Here is a 20,690-nt window from a genome sequence, read left to right on the forward strand (position 1 = left end):
GGTATTTTCCATATCACTTATTACCCTCTGTAGTTTACTCATGGATTCCTACCTGGGTCAATACTTTTCATTGAGTCTAATAAGAACCGCATCTCTTGTGAACCAACTCTTTCATTTTAGACATAGATCCTTTTAGATCAAGAGTGGAAACCTTTGTGGATTATTGCTGCACACTCTGTGATGAGCTAACATTGACTGTGTGCGATGGAGAAGCATTTAGGTTTGGAAGCTGGATTTCTAAACGAATTCTTTTGAATTTTCATCAGTTTCCAAAGATAAGCATTCTTAGCCCACTGAACTACTAAGCGATGTGAGCGTGGGGTTAGTGGGGGTGGGAGGAGGGAAGGGAGACTAACATTTATGGATGGCCTCCTGTATGCCTGTAGATAACACGTGAGCCTCACACCATAGTTGGGTAGTGTTACCTTCATTTTCACAAGGGGATGCTAAAACTCAGAGGATGGAGATGGGACAGGCTCAAATGGGATATGTGACAGACTCATAGAGGGTATGTGACTTGCTCAAAGTCATTTAGCAAGTAAGTGTGGAAATGAAGTTGGTACCCATGTCTGGGTGACCTCACAGTCCGTGCCTTCTTTCAAAGGGGCTCACTGGTGAAGGCCGATGTAAACATTATAGTTATCTCAGATAAGTCTTGTTTCTCCAGGGTCTCATTTCTCAATGTGTTATTTCCATGAGCTCTGTTGGATCTTCATAGCCCTGTGTAAAGTAGGACCCTGAAGTCTTTCTTGTGTCACATTGTATCTCTGTTACTGTTTTGTGTGGATTTTCAACCGTAGTGACTATTAACTATTAACCAAGCTCCTAAATTTCAATGCAATCATATTAATTTTGTTTTCATTTTAATAAGGTGAACTTTTGTTTTACTCTTTCACACTTTAAATATTTTATAACATAAAAACTTCTTCCTGAGATAATGAAGCATCAGTTTGCAATTAAAATCACAAAACTGGTGTTATTTAAGGAGTATATAACATTATGATGTGAACAGTGCTTTAGTATTTGTACCTAAGGGTCTAAAAAGGAGTCATTGATTTTTAGAAGGAGAACTGATTGAGGAACACCTAGCCAGCTCAGTGACAACACTGGAGTTTTTGTTGCGGGACTATCGTATTGACTCTGTGTCCTCTCTTAGATGGTCTCATGATTGCTTAAAGTTATCCTGGTCTAAATTTCATATCAAATTGGGGGGTAAAAAGAATTTGAAAGGATAATGGCATCAAAAGCTTAATTGTCATATATTAATTTTCTTCCTCTCTTTCCATTTGTGTTTTTCCCCCAGGAGAGAAATTCAAAGTGGAAACAAGGATCATTGTGGCTGACTTTGCATCTGAAGACATTTATGATAAAATTGAAGCAAGCTTGACAGGCCTTAAAATTGGTGTTTTAGGTTTGTATCTTTGCCACATTTATAGATTCTTCCTGCATTTATTGTTTGACTTTTACTATGACCGTACGTTTTCTTTCTGGAGGTTAAGTGCTCCATTGGTAAAATGACTAGCGAGTTGCAAATTGTCTTATTAATAAAATTGATTATTAGGTGATATTAATCTATCTGTACTTGAATCGTTGTGGTTTTAGTTATATTTAAATGGCTATTCTGCCTTTGGTTGTCTTCACTGCTTGCTTTATTTCCAGTCTCTCTTTGTCTGTATATATTTATAGTTATAATAATCCTTTAAGGTGGAGGATGCTGACCCAGATTTATAGTTGAGAAATGAAGGCTTAGAAAAGTGTTTCTCATTTGTGAATGTATTATTTAGGTATGCATATCTGTATTTTGTACATACAAAGAATAAGACCTCATGCTCCCTAGCCCCAAACCAATTTTTGTCCCTTGGGAAAGACATCACCGCAGTTGAAGGTGTGGCTTAGAGAGCTTAGCGACTGGCCTAAGATCACATAAAGACTGAGTGGTACAACTGGCATTCAGCTCTCTCTTTTTTTTTTTTTTTAAATCTAAGTCTACTACTCTCTTTTGTTATACCTCAGCTACCTTGCTCTTATTACCAAAAACCAGTGATTTTCTGAGATACGGAAATATTGTACCTTGTTATGGAAAAGATTGACCAGATTTTAAGGAAAGAAAAAGGGCTTGGAAAAGTTACCCAACATCTTTTGAGTCATTTCTGGGAAGAAACAGGGTATGTAGTTCAGAACAACTTCCCTTCACTAAACCTCTTTATCTCACTGCCTAAATCGGTGTGAACCTGGTAATTGCCATTGTTTTCTTTATTGGGCTATAAAAAGGAGGAAAAAATGAAGAGAAAACTTAAAAAAATGTTTCCTAACATTTCTTCATTCACAACCCTGCCTCCTACTAGAAAAGGATGGTCTTTTATATAATTCTTGGTAAGGCAGTTTAAAAACAAGTTAAACACACATAGCCCTTCACAGTGCCTTTGGACGTGGGGTTAACCCTGGCATAGCCGTGCCAGCCCTTTCAGCTCCTGCCTGGTCCATTTCACACACAACTGTGCCCCACCTGCCCCCGCTACTCCCCCACTTACAGGAGAGCCAGCAGCAAAATATGGACAGAGCCCCAGGCCTAGTTTTTGCCTGCATCTACACGTCCTTTTCTAATACTTACTGTATTGCCTGGTGTCTTTCACAGTTCCTCTTCCTTGGCTTAGATCTGGAATACCTGCCGCACCACTAGCATCTGTAAAGTTCTTGACTTTTCTAAAACTTCCACATCAGTAGCAGCTATAACTTACTAGTCAGGATAGACACTGCCATAGTCCATCCTAACCCCTTTCCAAGTAGACCTGCCCTGGAGACTGAAGGCTGGCTTAGGCAGAGACACGGATTGAGACTTGCCTTCGACTTGTGTTCTTGGAGGGAAATCTTTCTTTCAGGAGTAGTTTTCTTGATCACAATTTTTCGTAGCTTTACATACATTTTAGGTGCTTTTCACTAGGTAACTTTGAACTATAGAGATTTAAGGATGATACCATTGAAGATGGAGAATGTTGGGCATCTGGATGCTGTAGGACTGCAGGGTTATAAAAGGCATTCTTCATCTTTTCTTTCCTGACTTGGCTTATAGAAAATCTACCATCTGAGTTTAGGCACAAGAGACAGACCTGTTAAGGATGGGAGCACAGGGCACATGGTTCTCAAGCATGTTTTCTCCCAATTCTAGAATCCTCGGACTTGTGTTAGTACATAAACATTGATATTTAAGCATAAGGATTGATGTTTTCCGAGGCCACATATGCTAATGGAAACATTGTTTTTATAGTCCAGCTCCTTAGTAATTTGCAACCTGGGAGGCAGCAGTTTATACCTCTTTTCATTCATTCATTCATTCTTTCACTCATTCGCTCATCAGTGAACTAGAGATACAACAATGAACAAGAAAGCACATGATTTTATGTAGGATAATGTTCTAATAGGAAAGATAACACTTTAAAGTTATACTGTAATTAAACCGTTCTGACTGAATACTTATTGAGACATACACACAACTTTATTTTTGACTTCTCCTTGGTTACAGATTAATAATAAAAACAATTATAGGTAATATTTACATAATCCTTTGAAGTTTATAGCAGCGCTTTCGCATACATTATCTTATTCTACCACACCTGTCTCCTTAATCATAAGCTTTGTGTAATTATTATTGACAGTTGTTAGCAGATATCTTATACTTATACTGCATTATAATTTTAGTTTCTCAAGATTTTTGAGGGAATTATTAAAACTCGTTTGTGAGCTAATTTTGTCTTATTGCTAGGTCATATTTCACCTCGAGCTGATAGCGTGGGTATAGAACTTGGGGGATATGATGTTTATGCTTTCTTTTTCTTATGATTACCTGAGTCTGTAGCCCCTTCACCTCCTTTCTCCCCTCTCTCATCCCCATCCAGATCACACATGCCCCCACCCCTGTCTAGTGAGGGGAAAATAATCTTATTTTCCTACCTCTTCTGCTTAATGTCAGTCTCCCCTTTATACTATTCCCTAAAGTAATAAACATATGGATTGATTTCTGGTAAGATCTAGCAATCCATATTAAGTTACAGGAAGGAATTTTTTTTCCTACCAAGTATTAACAGAACCAGTAATGATAAAAAGAAAAATAAATTACCAAGGTACACCCCATTTATTTGAATAGCATTAACCACCGAAGTATAGTCAGTGCTTAATAAAGAAAATTAATATTTCCTGAACTACCAAGGAAAATGCTAAAGCCCTTTGTCATGAGAGAAACATTCAGTTTTCAATAAGATAAGTGGAAAGAAAACAGCCACGAATTGTGTGAATTTATACTGAAAGGTCACGGTAACTTGATAAGACTCTATAAATGCGTAAGGTTGAGAAGTTGGATCCCTAACGCTCTTATGTAAAATAAGTAAGCATCTGCTGTCTTCTCTCAGGCAAATGCCAAGAAGCACAGAGTTGAGGAAGCTTAAAAAACTCCAACTATTCAGAGAAAGTGACATCAGTATTGCTTTGAGTAAGCAAACAATTGGTTAACAAAATGGGACTGCTCTAATGCTTACTTGATTCCTCAAGAGACTCTCATGTGGGCTCCAAATGGGTTTGGAGGACTTTGCACAATGCATCGCGGGAGGCGTAATTTACCAAGGCCAAAGGAGTAGCCTTGGATTTCAAGTATGCCACAGATAATACTTTTTTCAGATTACACTGCTATGAGTTTTTAACTTTTTAAAAAGTGACATTCTTTATTTTCAAATTAAAAATAGAAGGGTCTTCCTGGAAAAATGTAGTGACTTAGTTTGTGGTTCATCTAATAAAAAATCAACCATAGCTTTTATTCAGACTTTTAATGCATCCTATGCTTGACCGAGAATTTCCACGCCAAATGCCGTCAAGGTCTTCTGCATCCCATGTTGTCACGGTTTATATAAGTTGTAGAAGCAAGAGAGTCAGTTGGTGCAGACAGGGAGACTTGTGATGCTGTGCTGGCTGAGTGCATTCAGGCCTATGTATTACTGTTATATAAAAAAAAAAAAATTCAACTGTGTTAATGTGAAGCTCTTAATCGTCCCTACTAAGGGATTCATGAATTACACAGCATCCCATCTAGCAGCTAGAAGGGCGCTCTGAGGTGTACCAAATGGAAGGTTTTTATAGGAGGAACTGTGGGGCAAGGGGGCTATTAATAAAAGAAAAGAAAGGATTATATATCTGTTTATACTTAAGTTTCCAAAGCTTCTTAACAAAGGACCCAAGGGTATTATTAGCTACTTGGGGGAAAGAAGCAGTTGGCTTCCGATGGCAAACTCCTAGGTAATTAATTGGGATGGCTTCCTTATAGTTCAGTTCTGAGTATCTAAGGGAGAAGAAATAGCTGTAGGCCTAGGAGAGGGAGCCACAGGGCTACAGGAGCTGGGTTGAGGGAAACTTTTCTAGGTTCCCTGGAAGGAAGGGAACTCGGGCACCCAGGAAGGAGGTTGTGCAGCTCCCCAGCCTCACTGGTGAAGGAAGTTGCAGGTGGAAGAGCACTGCTGCTGCTTCAGACAGAGGATTTAGAAGTTAAAAGCTACCGATCATCTTCTCACCATTCTCAGGAACTCTACTAATTAGAAATTAGTTTTAAATTGTCTTCTTTTGAAATGTAAGCAGCTCTGAAAGGACCAATGACATCTTCATTTAGATCTTATTGGGATTAGTACGTTCAGTTTATTATCCACTCGCTGGATTGGATCAGTCACCCTGAGGAAATGACTGTCTTAGTTAGTGGAAGACCTGGAGAAATTTTGAAATAGAGAAGGAGAGGCTCAAAGAGGAGACCATGGGGGCAGGAAAGTGATCAGCAAGGTGCTGAGGGGAGGAAGAATAGGAGGGCAGGCAAAGAGAAAATTAGTTGAGAGCACCAAAGGTAAACTTCGTATTTTTGGAAGTAATCCCTTGCTGAACCCCGCCCACTTTTTTCTTCCCTGTGGCCCAGGTATAAAATGGCTCAGGCCGGAGAAAGGGCTGAGGTTCTCAGCCTAGGATTACGGGAGCACGATAGGATGCTAGTTTCCTGAGATAGTGGAGTAGCTCTCTTATACCAGGATATGATTTTTGTGCTTTCTAGGGGTTTAGGACACTTCTAAAACTTCCCCTTTGTACTGCAATCAAATTCTGTCCCTAACCACCCAGAGTTAGTGTAGACTCCGTAAGTTCAAGGGCACAGTTACCAATAAGACAGCCCTTACTTCAGGTACTAGCTGCAAAGTTTGGGGCTCCCTAGGGCATCTGCATTTCTGACCAACTGACTACAAATTCAGGTTTGATATTTGCTGGAACATCTTACAGAACTTAGGAAAACAGTTTTAGTACGAAGGATACAAATCAGGACCAGGCCAATGAAGAATCACATGGGGCAGGTCTGAGGGTTCAGAACACAGAGCTTCTGGTCCTCTCCTTGTGGAGTCAGGACTCATCACACTCCGCACACATTGATGTGCTCACTAACCAAACGGCTCCACTGAACTTCAGTGTCCAGAGTTTTTATTGGGGTTCATTATAGGCATGAATCATTTCTCGAGTGATTGAACTCAATTTGCAGCCCCCCCCTCCCCTTTCCAGAGGTTGGGCTTGCTCAGAGCCCCAAACCTCTGGTTACACTGTTGTTCTTTCTGGTGACCAACCACCATTCTGAAGCACCTCGTAGTATAAACTCAGGTGTGATCCACAGGCCCACCATGAGTAACAGACACTCCTGTTACCCTGGATGTTCCAGAGGTTTAGAGCCTCCACCCTGCAAATCTGGAACAAAGACTGGACAGATTATTATATAGCACCTCTCCTTTCCTATTTGTCGATTGATTCAATCAATTGTATACTGATTCATTCAACAAGTAAAAGGCAAAAGATTTATACGATCTGTAGAGAAATCAGAGTTTCAACGAGTAAAATTGCAGAGATAATAACAGTAAATAAAACTGATATTGTTTCTGCTCTCATGGAAGACAGCCCTTGAACAAGTAATTGGGAATATGTTGCATGCCATGAAAGAGTATCTTACTGAGAAAGCTGAGAGTGTTAGAGATGTTCTCCCTGAGAACGTAATATTTAAGTTGAGGCCTGGAGGCTGATTAACCCTGGAAGAAGAGCTGTGGGAAGGGTTTCCAGGTAGAAAAACAGATTGTACAGAGCTCTGAGGCAAATGTGCTTGGCAGGGTGGAGGAACTGATGAACGATCTGTAAATCTAGAGCACGGATCGCAAAGAGAAAGCAGCTGGAGTCTAGAGAGGAAGCAGGGCCAGATCACAAAAGGTTTATTTTAGAAAACCAGGTTTATTAACTTTTGGACTTTATTGGAAGGACAGTGTAGACATTCTAGAGTTTTAAGCAATAAATTGACATCATAATAGAATTTTAGAGAGATCATTCTGACTCCCAAGTTGAGGACAAGAATTGAGAAAAGGAGACCAATAAGTCCGTTTCAGCAATGAAACATAATATGATGATGGTTTTGTATTAGGATGATGGTAGTGGGAGTAGATTGACCAGGGAGATGTTTAGGAAATAGAAATAGAACCAGTATCTGGTGAAGGTCTTCATCAGAGTTCTTGTCTGACAGAAGTGAAGAATAACAATAATAGTTATTTGTTTTTAATTGCTATTACCAACATTCATTAAGCATTTTAAAAAATATGCCAGATACCATGCTAATGAATTTCATTTAATCCTCATCTGTCCTGTGAGGTAGGCATTAATATTTCCATGCCCATTTTTACAGAAAAGAAATAGACTTACAGAATTTAAATGCGTTATCCAGGATTATGCAATTAGTAATTAGCAACTTCCAGGTTCTGACTTGAGCAACTGGGTGCTATTTCTCAACAACAGGAAACCCTGGATCAGGAGTCATTTCTTTGGAGAAAAATGATGATTCCACTTTGGGGTATGTTAAACTTGAGAGGGCACTGAGAAATCCAAGTGGGAGGCTCAAGGAGACGGCTGGATCTCTGGCGTGAATGCCCTTCTTTGTGTTGAGTGAGGTAGCAGCCTGGTGTAGCCAGTCATGGCAAGCAGAAGAGGGACATGGAATTTTTTATTTTATTTTTTTAATACTAGGAGAGTCATCAGGAACATTATCAGACTAAGTATGGTTCTATTAGATGAATTGAATGAGATTGGATTTCTAAAGGGAGCATAAGACTTAGAATTCAAATGGATTTCCTCTTACTAGAAACCCACTAATGGTATTTTAGAGCAGAACCTTGAACTTAAAACTGGGTAATTAGCTGTGATTTCAGAAATGTAAATAGAACTGTAATTCATGAAATTGATAGGTGTTTCTCTTTTAACTACCAACCTCATGTCTCCTTCTTTCCTCGTGCCCTCTTCTCAGTTTATGGATGGCAAATCTTACCCAGTTTTGTAATGAGGATCACATAGCAACTTATAATTAAACAGTGGAGATGAAACATTCTGCCGTGTTGCTTCTGACTCGATCTTAATTTTTCAATTTCTGATTAAAGGCACTGCAAATTTAAAGTCTTATAAACTCTTTTTTATTTAGAAATTGCTACTCACAAGTGTATGAAAACTGTGAAGTTTGCAAAATGTTTTACATGGTGTTCTAAATATCATCTGTCAGAGTATGAACATGTGCTAACTACCACAATATGTTAAATAAGGCAAAAAAGGAATTTTCTTTACATCGCTTTCCACACTCTAGACTGGAAGGCTAGCTCTCCTTGAGTGAAATAAAGGCAGTAGAGAAGCAATTAGGATAAATCTAATCAGTGTAAACAGTTATTCTGATGAATGGTTGCCCAGAGCGCTCTTTCGGAAGGGCCTCCCCACTTGGATGCAGGTCATAAATGGTCAAAGCAGCAACCTTGGCTGTCCTGCTGCGTCCTCAGCACCTAGAATCGTGTTGGGTATGAAATATGAGTTCAGTAGCACTTGTCGACTGAATGGCCACACAAAATAACAACTCTTCCTCTTTTTTAACAAAATATGTTTTTATTGATTTCAGAGAGAGGAGGGGAGAAGGAGAGATAGAATCATCAATGATAAGAGAGTCATTGATCGGCTTCTTCCCACATGTCTCCTGCTGGGGATCAAGCCCGCAATCCGGGCATGTGCCCTGACCCTGACCGGGAATCGAAGCATGACCTCCTGGTTCATAGGTCAATGGTCAGCCACTGAGCCACACCATCCGGGCTCTTCCTCTTTTTATTAACAAGTAATATGTTTCAGGGTTGAGTTAAAGATTTTTGCATATTATCGTTTAATTCTTTAATTTTGAGAGAGAGAGAGAGAGGAAACAGTTTACTGGGGTAAAATCACTCACCTTTTCTTAAGAGCTGGTAACAGTAGAGCCAGGACTAAAACCTGGGTATATTGGACTCTGAGACCCATACCCTTTTAGTTCAAAAGCTTAAGACAGAGGTTTCACCCCACTTTTGGTACATACACTGTTACTGATGCCTACATTTTAAAAATGTGGTTTATTTTGAAATATAGCAAAAGTGGCAGCATTTTTTTCCTAATCCATTTTCATTAATGAACTCTAATAAGTTTTTCATTTCTCTAGTCTTTAATTTGAGTGCTAGACTGATTAGTATATATAACTGCTAATGTGACTGAAATGTAGACGTAACGCTTTCCACTTTGATATGATGAGGAAGAAATAGAGAGCACTTTGTATTGATATATATTGGGAAGCCTAGCCATTAGGCAGTGTGTTTTTAAATCACCTTAATTTCTCATGTCTCCGATGAATCTGGAAAACGCGCAGCTTGAAAGTGATGTGCATGTGGATGCTCATATCTGTTATTGTGTTTGTTCAAATGGATTTTTACTTTCTAGTTTATATTGTTATTTGCTTCTCCCTCATACGCAACCCAGTTATCAAAAATCTAATTTTCTCATGACGCCATTGTCTCTACAGCAGCTGGTTTTGATAAAGGATTCTAAAAATCCAGTAGGTCAGAAGCAGCAGCAAATGGATTCAGAAGGAACAGAAATCTTGTGTATGGGTTTTTTTTTTTCTTTTTTAGTATGAGATGGGGAAATGATTTTTAAACTGTGGCATGATATCATTTAGAGTATTTATCTAACATTCAGAATTACTCGGCGGATTTTCCGAGTCTTTAAAATATAATACTCATATCCTAGTGTTTTCGAGAGTTTTGGAGGGGGCCCTGGGGAGTGCTCTGCGGGAGCCAGCACGTGGGATTGCTCTCGGCCGGTGCCCGCGCTTCCCACTCGCCTTGCCTGGCTGGTGGCCGGCCTGCACTCTGCTCCCTCCCTGTCCCCTCCCTTCTCCTGAGCCCTTCTCAGTCTCCGAACTCCAGTGGAGACTGATGGGGTGGGTAGGCTTTGTATCTGCTCAGGGTCCTCTGATGATTATGGCAGTGGTGGTTGGGATTCCGAGACTACATCCTTTGTTTTCTGAAAGACAGTCTGTTACACTAGTAAAAGGGTTTTGTGGGTCATTGAATGAAAAATGTTAAACCTGTCTCTGGTGCTTCCCTTGCAGGATTCAAAAAAACCTCCCTAACGAACAGCTATTGAATGCCAATTTTAAATGCTTCCATTTAGAAGGGGTTTTCAACTATCTGAGTAATGTAGGAGTAACTTGTGACATTGTTTGGTTTGGTGAATCCTATAATGAATCCTGTAATGAATCCTGTAATATATAAAGATGGCATTGCATGCGCCCATTCTTAATGAGATTAAATCTTCATGGAAATATTTCTGTCCTTGACTCCTACCCTAAGCCGGTTTCCTTCCTTTCCAGTTCCCTGAAAGCTCTTCTCCTGCCATTTGGTTATTGCTGCCACCTAATGTCACAAAATAAAATTGCAATGGCTTTGCCTTTTCCAAGAGATTCGCACTATTGTGCAGTTTATGGAAATAAGTAGTTGAGAGCAACAGTTGTTTTTACCCTATACTCTTAAATAATAGCACTCTGAAATGGTTACTTATTGTGGAGAGATTGTGGGTGGCGTATATCCCACCAGCAAAGAGTTCAGCCAATAAGGCAGGAAGGGATTTAAGGGCCCTAATCCCCACTTTAGGACAGCGATTTTCAACCGTTTTCATCTCCTGGCACATAAACCAATCACTAAAATTCTGCGGCACACCAAAAATATATGTTTTGCCCATCTGACAAAAAAATAGGTATAATTTTAATTCATCCACACCAGACAGCTCTTGTGTTGGCTGTTACAATTATTTTTTATTTTTATTTTTTGACAATCTAAGGGAAAAGAGGTCACTGTCCCTGACTAAAATAGGTATTGCATGTTTTAAAAATTCTTGTGGCTCACTGGTTGAAAATCACTGCGATAGAACATTTTACCAGTGTGACATTGGCAGGCACTTCCCCTCATAAAATTGGACTCAAATGTTCTGAAATATCTGTCCCAGCTTTAACATTTTTTTTCTGTGTGTATTTTTGGTTGTAACAGTGTAGACCTTATACATGATACTATTTATTTATTTGAGCAGAAGTTCTCCATGTTGCCTGGGTTTTCTTTTAGAGCTGTGTTAGGTGGGTGTTCACGTTTTCATTGTGTGAATAGAGAGCTTGATAGATTTCCTTTGCTCAGTTTAACAGAGACAGATCTGAAGACTTCCCATCATTAATGCAACCTTAGTTACTCAGTTACTGGTGGGCTTCCTCAGCTGGTCTTTGTACTTGTAGGACATGTTACAAAGATGGCAAAGTCAACTATGCTGCTTGCAAAGTTCCCAGACTTTAAAAAAAAACACAACAAATCTGCGTCTTAAAAGATTTATAATTACACCAGTCAATTTTCTTCAGTATTTTGAAATAGAGCATTAATTTTTCCATGGGCTAGACAGGAATCTGAGGATAGCAAGTTTTCTCCATATGGGAAAGTGGAGGGAGATGGAGTTTGCTGTATGAGATGGAAGTTTTTTAAAAAACTGATGAAAGTTACAACTTGGCAAATCCTTTTTTTAAGGATTCTGTTATCTTAAACTGACTTTGTAAAGACTGTTTCATGTGGAGCATTTTAACAGGTATTTTGGGTGTTGCTGTTCTCAGTCACCCTGTAAATAAGTTACTCATCCTTTCTAATTCTGAAGATGGTTAAGGCAAAGTCAAGGGAATATAAGGGCTTACTTTCAACTAGTTTTGGCTTAATTTTAACAGCTCTTTTATAGAATTGATTCCCAGAGCCCTGGTAGGTGGAGAACCTATTGACTAAAATAAAAATGGATTTGAACCTGCTGTTAGGAATTATGTTTAGATACTAACCCTATTCAGATGGGCATGCGTCCCAATTAAACACAGTTTGCTTTGCCATTACCCTTCGCTTCCAGATTTCAGACAGGTTTCAGTGATCTTGTTCAGGCTACGCTGACCAAATTGTGCAAGTAAAATCTTGAGACTTGCAGCCTCAAGTCACTGGCTTACTGCTAAATATAGAACCCTATTGAGTTCTTTTGAGCTACTAATTTTGTTAGTCTATTGAAAAAGTTACTATTACTACTATCAGGTTTATCTGGCATAATTCCTTATGAGCTTTAGCAGACTGATCATAATTTCATTATCTTTTTTGCTACTGAAACTTTTCTTTTTAATACTTCACAGTTTTATTAAACATTGCTATCAGATTTCTGTTTATTATCCAATTATTACTGATACATTTTCCTGAACTGAATGCTGGATGAAGGCATATGGTGGCTTTAATGTAGTGGGTAAGGGCCTAGCCTCTGAAGTCAAATTTCCTGAGTTTGAATTCCTTCTCTGTGACCTTGGGTGAGTTATTTAACTGCTGTGAACGTCAGTTTCCTAATATGTATAAGGGAGTTGATGTAGTTGTTGTGATGATTAAATACAGATAGACAGGTAGATAGATAGTAGTCCATTTTCCTATTTATTTGGTTAAAATAAATTCTAAGATATTTTATTTATATGATTCCTGCAAGTATGCCTTATTCTGGGTTTGTCTTTATCTTTCCAGGGCTAAGGAAGACATAGAATATCTGAGTATTAATCATGTACCTAATTATATATGTTTACTCATAGCTTCTCGATTGTCTTGTAGCCCCAAGCTTGGGTTAGGTGATTGGGAAGTAGGAATACAGGAGACTAAGACATGACTTGGACTTTCAAGTCTTATGGGCTAGTAGGCAAGGATGGTTTGCTGGAGACATTTAGTCTGACCCACTCTTGGCCTCCACAGAGAAGCGTTCGCTCACATCCCAGATGAGCTCACACTTTCCAGGCACAGGCTCCCATGGCACTCTGCACTTTGTAATGAAATCTTTGTTTTAATTCTTTTGTTGAGTTCCTTTCTCTTCCTACTCAAGTGTATGCTCCATGATGCCAGAAACTGACTTTTCTTTCTGGTTTTGTTGGATGATTAAATGAGTTCTCATTTTAGAGTTGAAGAAACAGATGCATGTTGTATGTGACTTATCCCATCACACATTTTCTGAAATAGTTATAAGTAGAACTCAAGTGTCCAGTCTTCTGTGCTCCAGTGCGCTCTGCTCTTTCTACTGTACTGTGAAAATTTAAGATCTGGAGAGGGGTTAAGCAATATCTACAAATAACTATTACAGAAGCAGAATAGACATAGTCCAAGGGGCTGTGGAAATTGGAAGGCAAATATAAGTTCTTTTGTCAGGAGTTGGGTGGTAGGTACAAAAAAGCTTAATGACAGCGGAGACATTTGAACTGTACACACATGGATAGATTTTTGGATAAAAAGGCATGGGAAAGGTCAGTCCAGCCATAAATAGTATTTTATGTCATTGTATCATTTTAGTATTGAAATCTTTAATCCCAGTATTTTTAAAAAATCTGTAAAATATATATGTTAGCAGGCTAACAATCTTGTCTTATTTCAGTGAATAACGTGGGAATGTCATATGAGTATCCTGAATACTTTTTGGAAATTCCTGACTTGGACAATGTAAGTCTTTCTTTGTATATTTTGGTAACAAAACGAATGCACACAGGTATTGGGGAGGCAATGTGGTATAATGGTCAGACTGTGAGCACCAGAGTCCAGCTGCCTGAAGTTCAACCCCTGGCTCTTCTACTTGCCGCCTGAGTTACTCTGAGGGTGATCTCAACCATACTTGGTGTCCATTCCCTCACCCATAAAGTAAACTTCATAGGGATGTTTGAAGGATTGAATGAGAAAGTCTTTATAACCTCATGTACGGTTCCAGGTTTAAAATAGCCGTACTTCTATTATTGTTATTTTTATTATATCAAAACAGCTCCATTTTAAGTATTAGGATTCTAAACACCGATTTAAAAATCATAAAGTTGTTAATATATAGGAGTATACTAGTTGATTCAGGTAAACTAGCTCTACCAGAATGAAAGTTGTATCCTTGATACATGCACAATTCTTTAATAAAGACTAACATCATTGAAGGAATATGTAATATTTTTAAAAGTTGTTGAAAACCTTAGTTTCAATCATTTCTCCCTTTCGTTTTAGCAGAGAGGAAATTACAAAATGTTCATATTTATTTTAGATTAAGTGTATCTTTTTGCTTTCAGATTTTACTTGCACATATACCTTGGATTTTACATATTAGCATGAATTGCTGCTTTTGGTAGAAAAGTACTATGACACTGAGAGTAAAATAAAATCTGTCTCTTTATCCCAACTCCTGTCATTTCCCGAGGTCTCTGCAATACCTAGGGAAACTTTCAATGCATCTCCAGATCATTCATGTTACATATATATAGTATGGTCATCTCCAAGAGCAAATATATATGAAATAATAAAAAATTTTTTGCAGATCATCAAGAAACTGATCAATGTTAACATTCTTTCTGTTTGTAAGGTAAGCAGCTTCTTTATAAATATGTCATCCTTTTTGGTCCTTTCTGTTTAAGGATACTGACATAATCAGCTTGTTCATTTCGGTCAACTCTTCTTTTGATGTTAGTATGTGTTCCAGATGAAAGTGGTCTATTTCCTTATGTCTTCAGGAAGTAGAAAGAACTGAATACCAAACAGATGTCTGTATAATTTTGCCTTTTAACAACTGAACATTTATTAATTGCCCCCATATTATATGCAACCCTACGGAAGGCCTATGGACTACATTAACTTAGGCTGAAGATTGATTTTTATAAAGTTTTCATTGACATGCGAGTCATCACTGGTAAATTGTTCCCATTTTGTATTTTCTGTGATACATGTAAGTTGATGAGTTAAATATTGTGGTAAAGTATTGTGTGGGAAATATGAGACTAAAAAGTAATGGGAGTGATTTTTCTTACCCACATATAAAAATTATTCTAGTTTCTAGTTGCTAGGCATACATTATAGCCACGCCACTTGTATATGCTGACCAAAGACACCACAGCTAATATATGCTAAAAGGAAGACTAGCTAGCAGATATGAGCATCTGAGTACCATTTTTCCTTATACATAACAGTAACTACAGTAAGATGCCATACCTTGATTATACCAGACCATCAGAAAATACTGCCTGAGGCAGAATTCCTGCGGGCAATGTCAGATACTTTAAATTTGAACATATAGATGGCAAAGTTAAATTTATTTTCAATAACTCATATATACTAGTTTAAGGAAATCAAAAAATATTTAACTCAAAACTATTAGAATTGACCAGATACATATAAATAAGCACTTAGGGATTAATTTTCATTTTGTGTCATAATCTTGATCTTTTCCTCTCGTGAATGTTTAAAGAAAATTCTCCTTGTGTTTTCATGTTCTGAGAAATCATAACCCTTACACAGTCTATTCAAGTCCAAAGACCCTGAAATCTATGTCTTATTCAACTTTTCATGTACGGCCGTGTTTCTCCTTGTGTAAAATATGTGTTGCTTTTAAAGTATTTAGCTAATTCAGTTTTTATATGATTTTCTCAGTATGGTTGATTCAGGTAAACCAGCTCTACCGTAAAGAAAGTTACATCCTTAATGTATGCATACCACATAACATTGGAGCTTACTGTTTAAGGACACATCAAACGATTTGTATTTTAATATGACAAATAATTTTATAAAACAAATAATTAGTATCTTTTCCATTGTTATTAAGCAAGGATTTTTCTCACATATGATTCAGTTTAAGTGAGGTACACTACTAATAAGCGGACCTGTGAGTATACTTGGAGCAAGAAAATGAGCACAAAATTGATGCCTTTAAGACAGGGATAGTATGAATATATCTATAGTTTTATAGATTGGCATATTTATAGAGATATAGGCAATCATCCTTCAGTAATCTATATGAGGTTTCAAGTTAATTAAATAACCCTCCCATTTACTGGCTACATGACCTTGAGCAGATTACTTACCCTGTGCTTCCGTCTACAAATTGAGGGTGATAATTCTTTTTACCTCAAAGAGTTATTTTGGAAATTAAACAAGGTAATATGCGTAAACTTCTTTGAATAGTGCCCAGATCATAGTAAGAGCCCTTTAAAAATGTTACTATTATTTAGTTGAACTTAAAGCTGATAACTTTAAGCAAGGTTTCTTATGAAAATTATTATTTCTAGCCTATAATTTTTATGTTTTGTGGTTTTACCTTTTGAAGTGATTGGGGCATATCATACAGTTGTTTTGATAATCTTTTCTAGTTCATTTGGCCAAATGCTTAAAAATAATAAGTGTTGCCCTGGCCAGTGTGGCTCAGTTGATTGAGCGTTGTCCCGTGTGCTGAGAGGTCACCCGTTCAGTTCCCAGTCAGGGCACATGGTAGGGCGCATTCGGGGGCAGCCAATCGATGCCTGTCTCTTTCTCTCCCTCTTGTCTTTCTAAAATCAATTAAAAAAAAATTTTTTTAAATGAGTGTTAAAGTTATGTACATGTGTTTAATAATATATTGTAATGAGTTAATGATGAAAAATATGTCCAAGTGTTTAAATTTTATTTTATAGAATTAATACTAGCTACAAATTAGTCCGATTAGTCTCCTGATCATTTTAATTCCTCTGTCAAATGAACTATATAAAACTTTACACTAGACACATTAGTATTTTTTCCTGCTTGTCAGAACTTAACTGATGTATACACTCGTAGCATAAAACCCTGGCCTCCTCTGTCTCCCAGGGCCTGCAGTTTTGGTTGGCAGAATACAGAATACTAATGATAAAAGGCCAAGGTCTTGGCCTTGATCTGTGAGAACCAGTCAGCTTGCTGTGCTCCATGGCCACGCACTGCATCCTTCAAGCAGCATCTGAGCACAGATCAGTGTGTGCGGTCGTGATCCCCTCATGTCCCTGCTTAAACATGAGTAGTGCAGGGGGGAAATGTGCAGAAAGCAGCTCACATCCACACTGTAGAGTGCCTTTCAGTTTGTTCAAAATAATGATGAAATAAAAATGAGTCACCAGCCCTAATATCCCTACAAATATAAAATGCTTCTCCCACCCGTTCATTCTTCCTCTCCCACTTTCTCTTTTTACACGGGCATATATGCATGAGCCCATGAAATGAGTTAGTGGAGACAAGTGCTAAATTATTAAACACACCATTTCCTATTATATTGTGAGCCACGTTGATGGGAAGGATCACAAGCAGAACTGGATATATGCTTACGTTTTTGTATGTAAACTTTTTTTTTTTTGGCAAATCAAATCTCACAGAGCACTCAGGATATTTGCTATTTAAAACACTTTTCATTAAGCCAAACAATCATTCTTTAGCTTTAGTATAAATGCAAATTTTCCTGTACCTTCGTGATATGCGCTTTATTGGAAAAATAATTTAAAACTCTTGTCCGGCTGGCGTGGCTCAGTGGTTGAACATTGACCCGTGAACCAGGAGGTTGAGGTTCGATTCCCGGTCAGGTCACATGCTGGGGTTGCGGGCTCCATCCCCAGTTGGGGGCATGCAGGAGGCAGGTGATCAGTGACTCTCTCTCATCATTGATGTTTCTCTCTGTCTCTCCCTCTCCCTTCCTCTCTCTGAAACCAATAAAAAAGAAAAACAATGTAAAACTCTTGATTTAGTCATTATGGAGTTAATGACATCTGGAGGAGAGCCCATGTTTATTGTACTACAGGCAGGATCAGGGTAGTTACCATCTCTGTAGGACAGTTGAGTAGTTCAGATATGAAATGGTTTGACTCACAGCAGGAGGTGATCGGTGTGCAGTGGCTAACATGAAGGCCAGAAAACTAAGCGAGGACATAATTGTGGAGGAATCCCTGAGTGCTGTGCTCCAAAGGGTGGGGAGCCATAGGAAGCTTGAAAGTAGAAATAGGTGTGACGGATCTACATTTTAGAAAGGCAGGTCTAGAGGCAGAGGGACGTGGCAATAGTATGTTAGGTATCTGTGTTTGTCTGTTTATACAGAGAAGAGGGCATTCGCCTTGATGCAGTTTTGCCTGTGGCTTCCCAGGCTTAGCGCTTTCAGGCTGCTGTCATTTGCGCCGTGGTATATTTTGATGAATTGTGCCTATTGTCCTTTTGTTGACTGTACTATGTTGCCAGGGCCAGGGCTACATTTTCAGTAGCAATGGTTCTTTGGAGCCCTGGGGTAACTTAAAAGAAGATGAGAATTGTTCTGGCTCTAGAGTCTTACAAGTTTTATGGTAGCTGGACATCGGGGGAAGGAAGGCATGGATATCTGCAGCCTAAAGCCACAGTGAATGCATCGAAAGGTTTATATAAGTAAGAAAACAACCTCTTCTCGCCATCAATGTTGATCAGAGTATTGTCTCCTTACCAAAACCACTGTAGGGGTTGACTGGCTGCAAAGCATGCCAGGAATTTGGAAATGTTTGCTGGTAGGGCCCCAGCATCTTTTAAGTTTTGTGCTACACCATAGCATTGAATGACCAGGATTATTGCTTGGTCCATGTGCTCCTGTCCTACATCAGTAGTTCAGATTGTAAAAGTCACATAAGTGTCATATTCCAGCAGCAGAAGAATAAAAGTGAAGTATCCTGACCAAAGGAATGGCAGGTTGTCACCAGACGAAGTGGTGGTGAGTGGGACAGAGGAATACTGGGGGAGGAATACTAACCGAGTGCCTTTGCCTATAGACCCCTGATGTTTATTCACAGAGTCCAGTTTAGCTCTCTCTCCCTGGCTACGAGCTCTGCATTTCCATCTGATTGTTTCACTTTTCATCTTACTCAGTAATTTAGATTTATTCCTTTTTTCCCTTTTAGTGACTTTGTTCACTGGGCTTTCCCTTTACCCGGCATGATGCAGTTAGTTGAGGTAACCTAAGGGGTGTTTAGAAGCCTTGTTGCTTGCTTTTCCAGTTTTGCTTTCATATCTTCCAGGGTTAAATATAGTTTTGTTCTTGTTCCCTGCAGAGCATGTAGATGCCAAGGTGAGAAGAGCAGTGGTGTGGAAATAAATTCTATATAGGTGGCCAGTATGGCAGGTAGAGTGGCCTTAACCTGGAAGAGAGCCCTACTAGCTAGGGGTTTTTTCCTTGTCATTTCATGTGCTCTGTGACAAAGATCTCAGATAATGACCTTTAGAGCAGAAATGGTGGAGTTTAGAGATCTTTAAACCTCCGGGTATTGAACCAAACTCTTCTAAAATAGAGCTTCATGCCTGGAGGGCTTTCCATCTCAGAACACTGAGGAATTTGCAGATGAAAGTGTTGTGCCGATATTGATTATTAGAGGAATTGTGGAAAAAAGGCAGGTAAGTACAAGTCCAGTTTCAACAGGTAGGGTGCTGAGCTTCACACGGCCCCAAAGACAAGTTCCAAAACACATCTTGTGTTTGCTTCTGATTTGAGATCACTTGTTTTAGCATCTGCCAGATGTGGAGTTGCCTTCCTTCTCTCAGCCTGTTTTTTTATCTTTACTAACAGTTTTAGGATCTCAAGACACCATAGACTCTTCACTCCTTTTCAGATGGGTGCTGCCCAAACCAGCTCCCTAGGGGTGGCAAAATCATTTCTGGCGCTGGTACCGGCTCCGGAAACTACTACTGGGCGTGGTGAATGGGTGGGTGATAGGGAGGGGCCCTGCCGGTACCTGACCCCTCAGGAAACTTCCCGGCTACCATTCAGACAACTGGAGGGAATGTCCAACCCTCTTTCTTCCCTTTCTGGAGCAAAGAAGGAAGGGGGCGAGGGTGTGGCCCAAGGTAAAATTTATTAACAACCTCCACTTGGCCACTTGGAGCGAAGTACCACTGAGTTTGCTTTGCTTTTGTGGGGATGGGGAGGAAGAGTTTTAAGCAGGGGCCATAATTTAGTTCTTCCTGCATCACAGATTCAACCAAAGTAGGGACTTGAAACTATGTTTTGTTAGAGATGGTTGAAAGAGCTAGTAATATTTGGCATGAAGAAGGAAACGCTGCCACCATGCTCACACACACACACACACACACACACACACACACACACACACACACATAGACATACACACACACACATACACATGCACACATACACAAATAGACATACACACACACATGCCCCTACTCTTGATCAAGGCCACTTAGTTCTACCTCTTAATTATTTTACAAATCAGCTCACCTCTTTTCATCCCCAGTGATACTTTCCAGATTCCAGCCCCGAAATTCCTCAGTTGGAACTGCTAGAATAGTCTGATCAGCTTCTTCATCCAACTTGTTGCCTTCCAGTCTCCATACTCCAGCCACAGTGTTATTTGCATCAGATTGTGTTGCACCCCTGTTGAATCCTCAGTGACTTCTCCTTTTCCAGTCCAGAATCGTGAGTACGACCCATAAGGAAGGAAGGACCCACCTGACGTGCCCCGGCTCACC

General features: G+C 39.1%; 1 protein-coding gene across 1 annotated transcript in view; it reads left to right on the forward strand.

Annotated features, from left to right (window-relative positions):
• Positions 1-20,690, forward strand: part of HSD17B12 (hydroxysteroid 17-beta dehydrogenase 12) — a 112,637-nt gene that overhangs the window by 63,078 nt on the left and 28,869 nt on the right. The window contains exons 4-6 of the mRNA XM_016197655.2: positions 1,304-1,411; positions 13,831-13,895; positions 14,743-14,787. Coding sequence (XP_016053141.2) covers positions 1,304-1,411; positions 13,831-13,895; positions 14,743-14,787 — 218 coding nt within the window. The remainder of the gene's footprint in view (positions 1-1,303; positions 1,412-13,830; positions 13,896-14,742; positions 14,788-20,690) is intronic.

This window comes from Miniopterus natalensis, chromosome 11, assembly GCF_054644295.1.
Source record: "Miniopterus natalensis isolate mMinNat1 chromosome 11, mMinNat1.hap1, whole genome shotgun sequence".
Taxonomy (NCBI): domain Eukaryota; kingdom Metazoa; phylum Chordata; class Mammalia; order Chiroptera; family Miniopteridae; genus Miniopterus; species Miniopterus natalensis.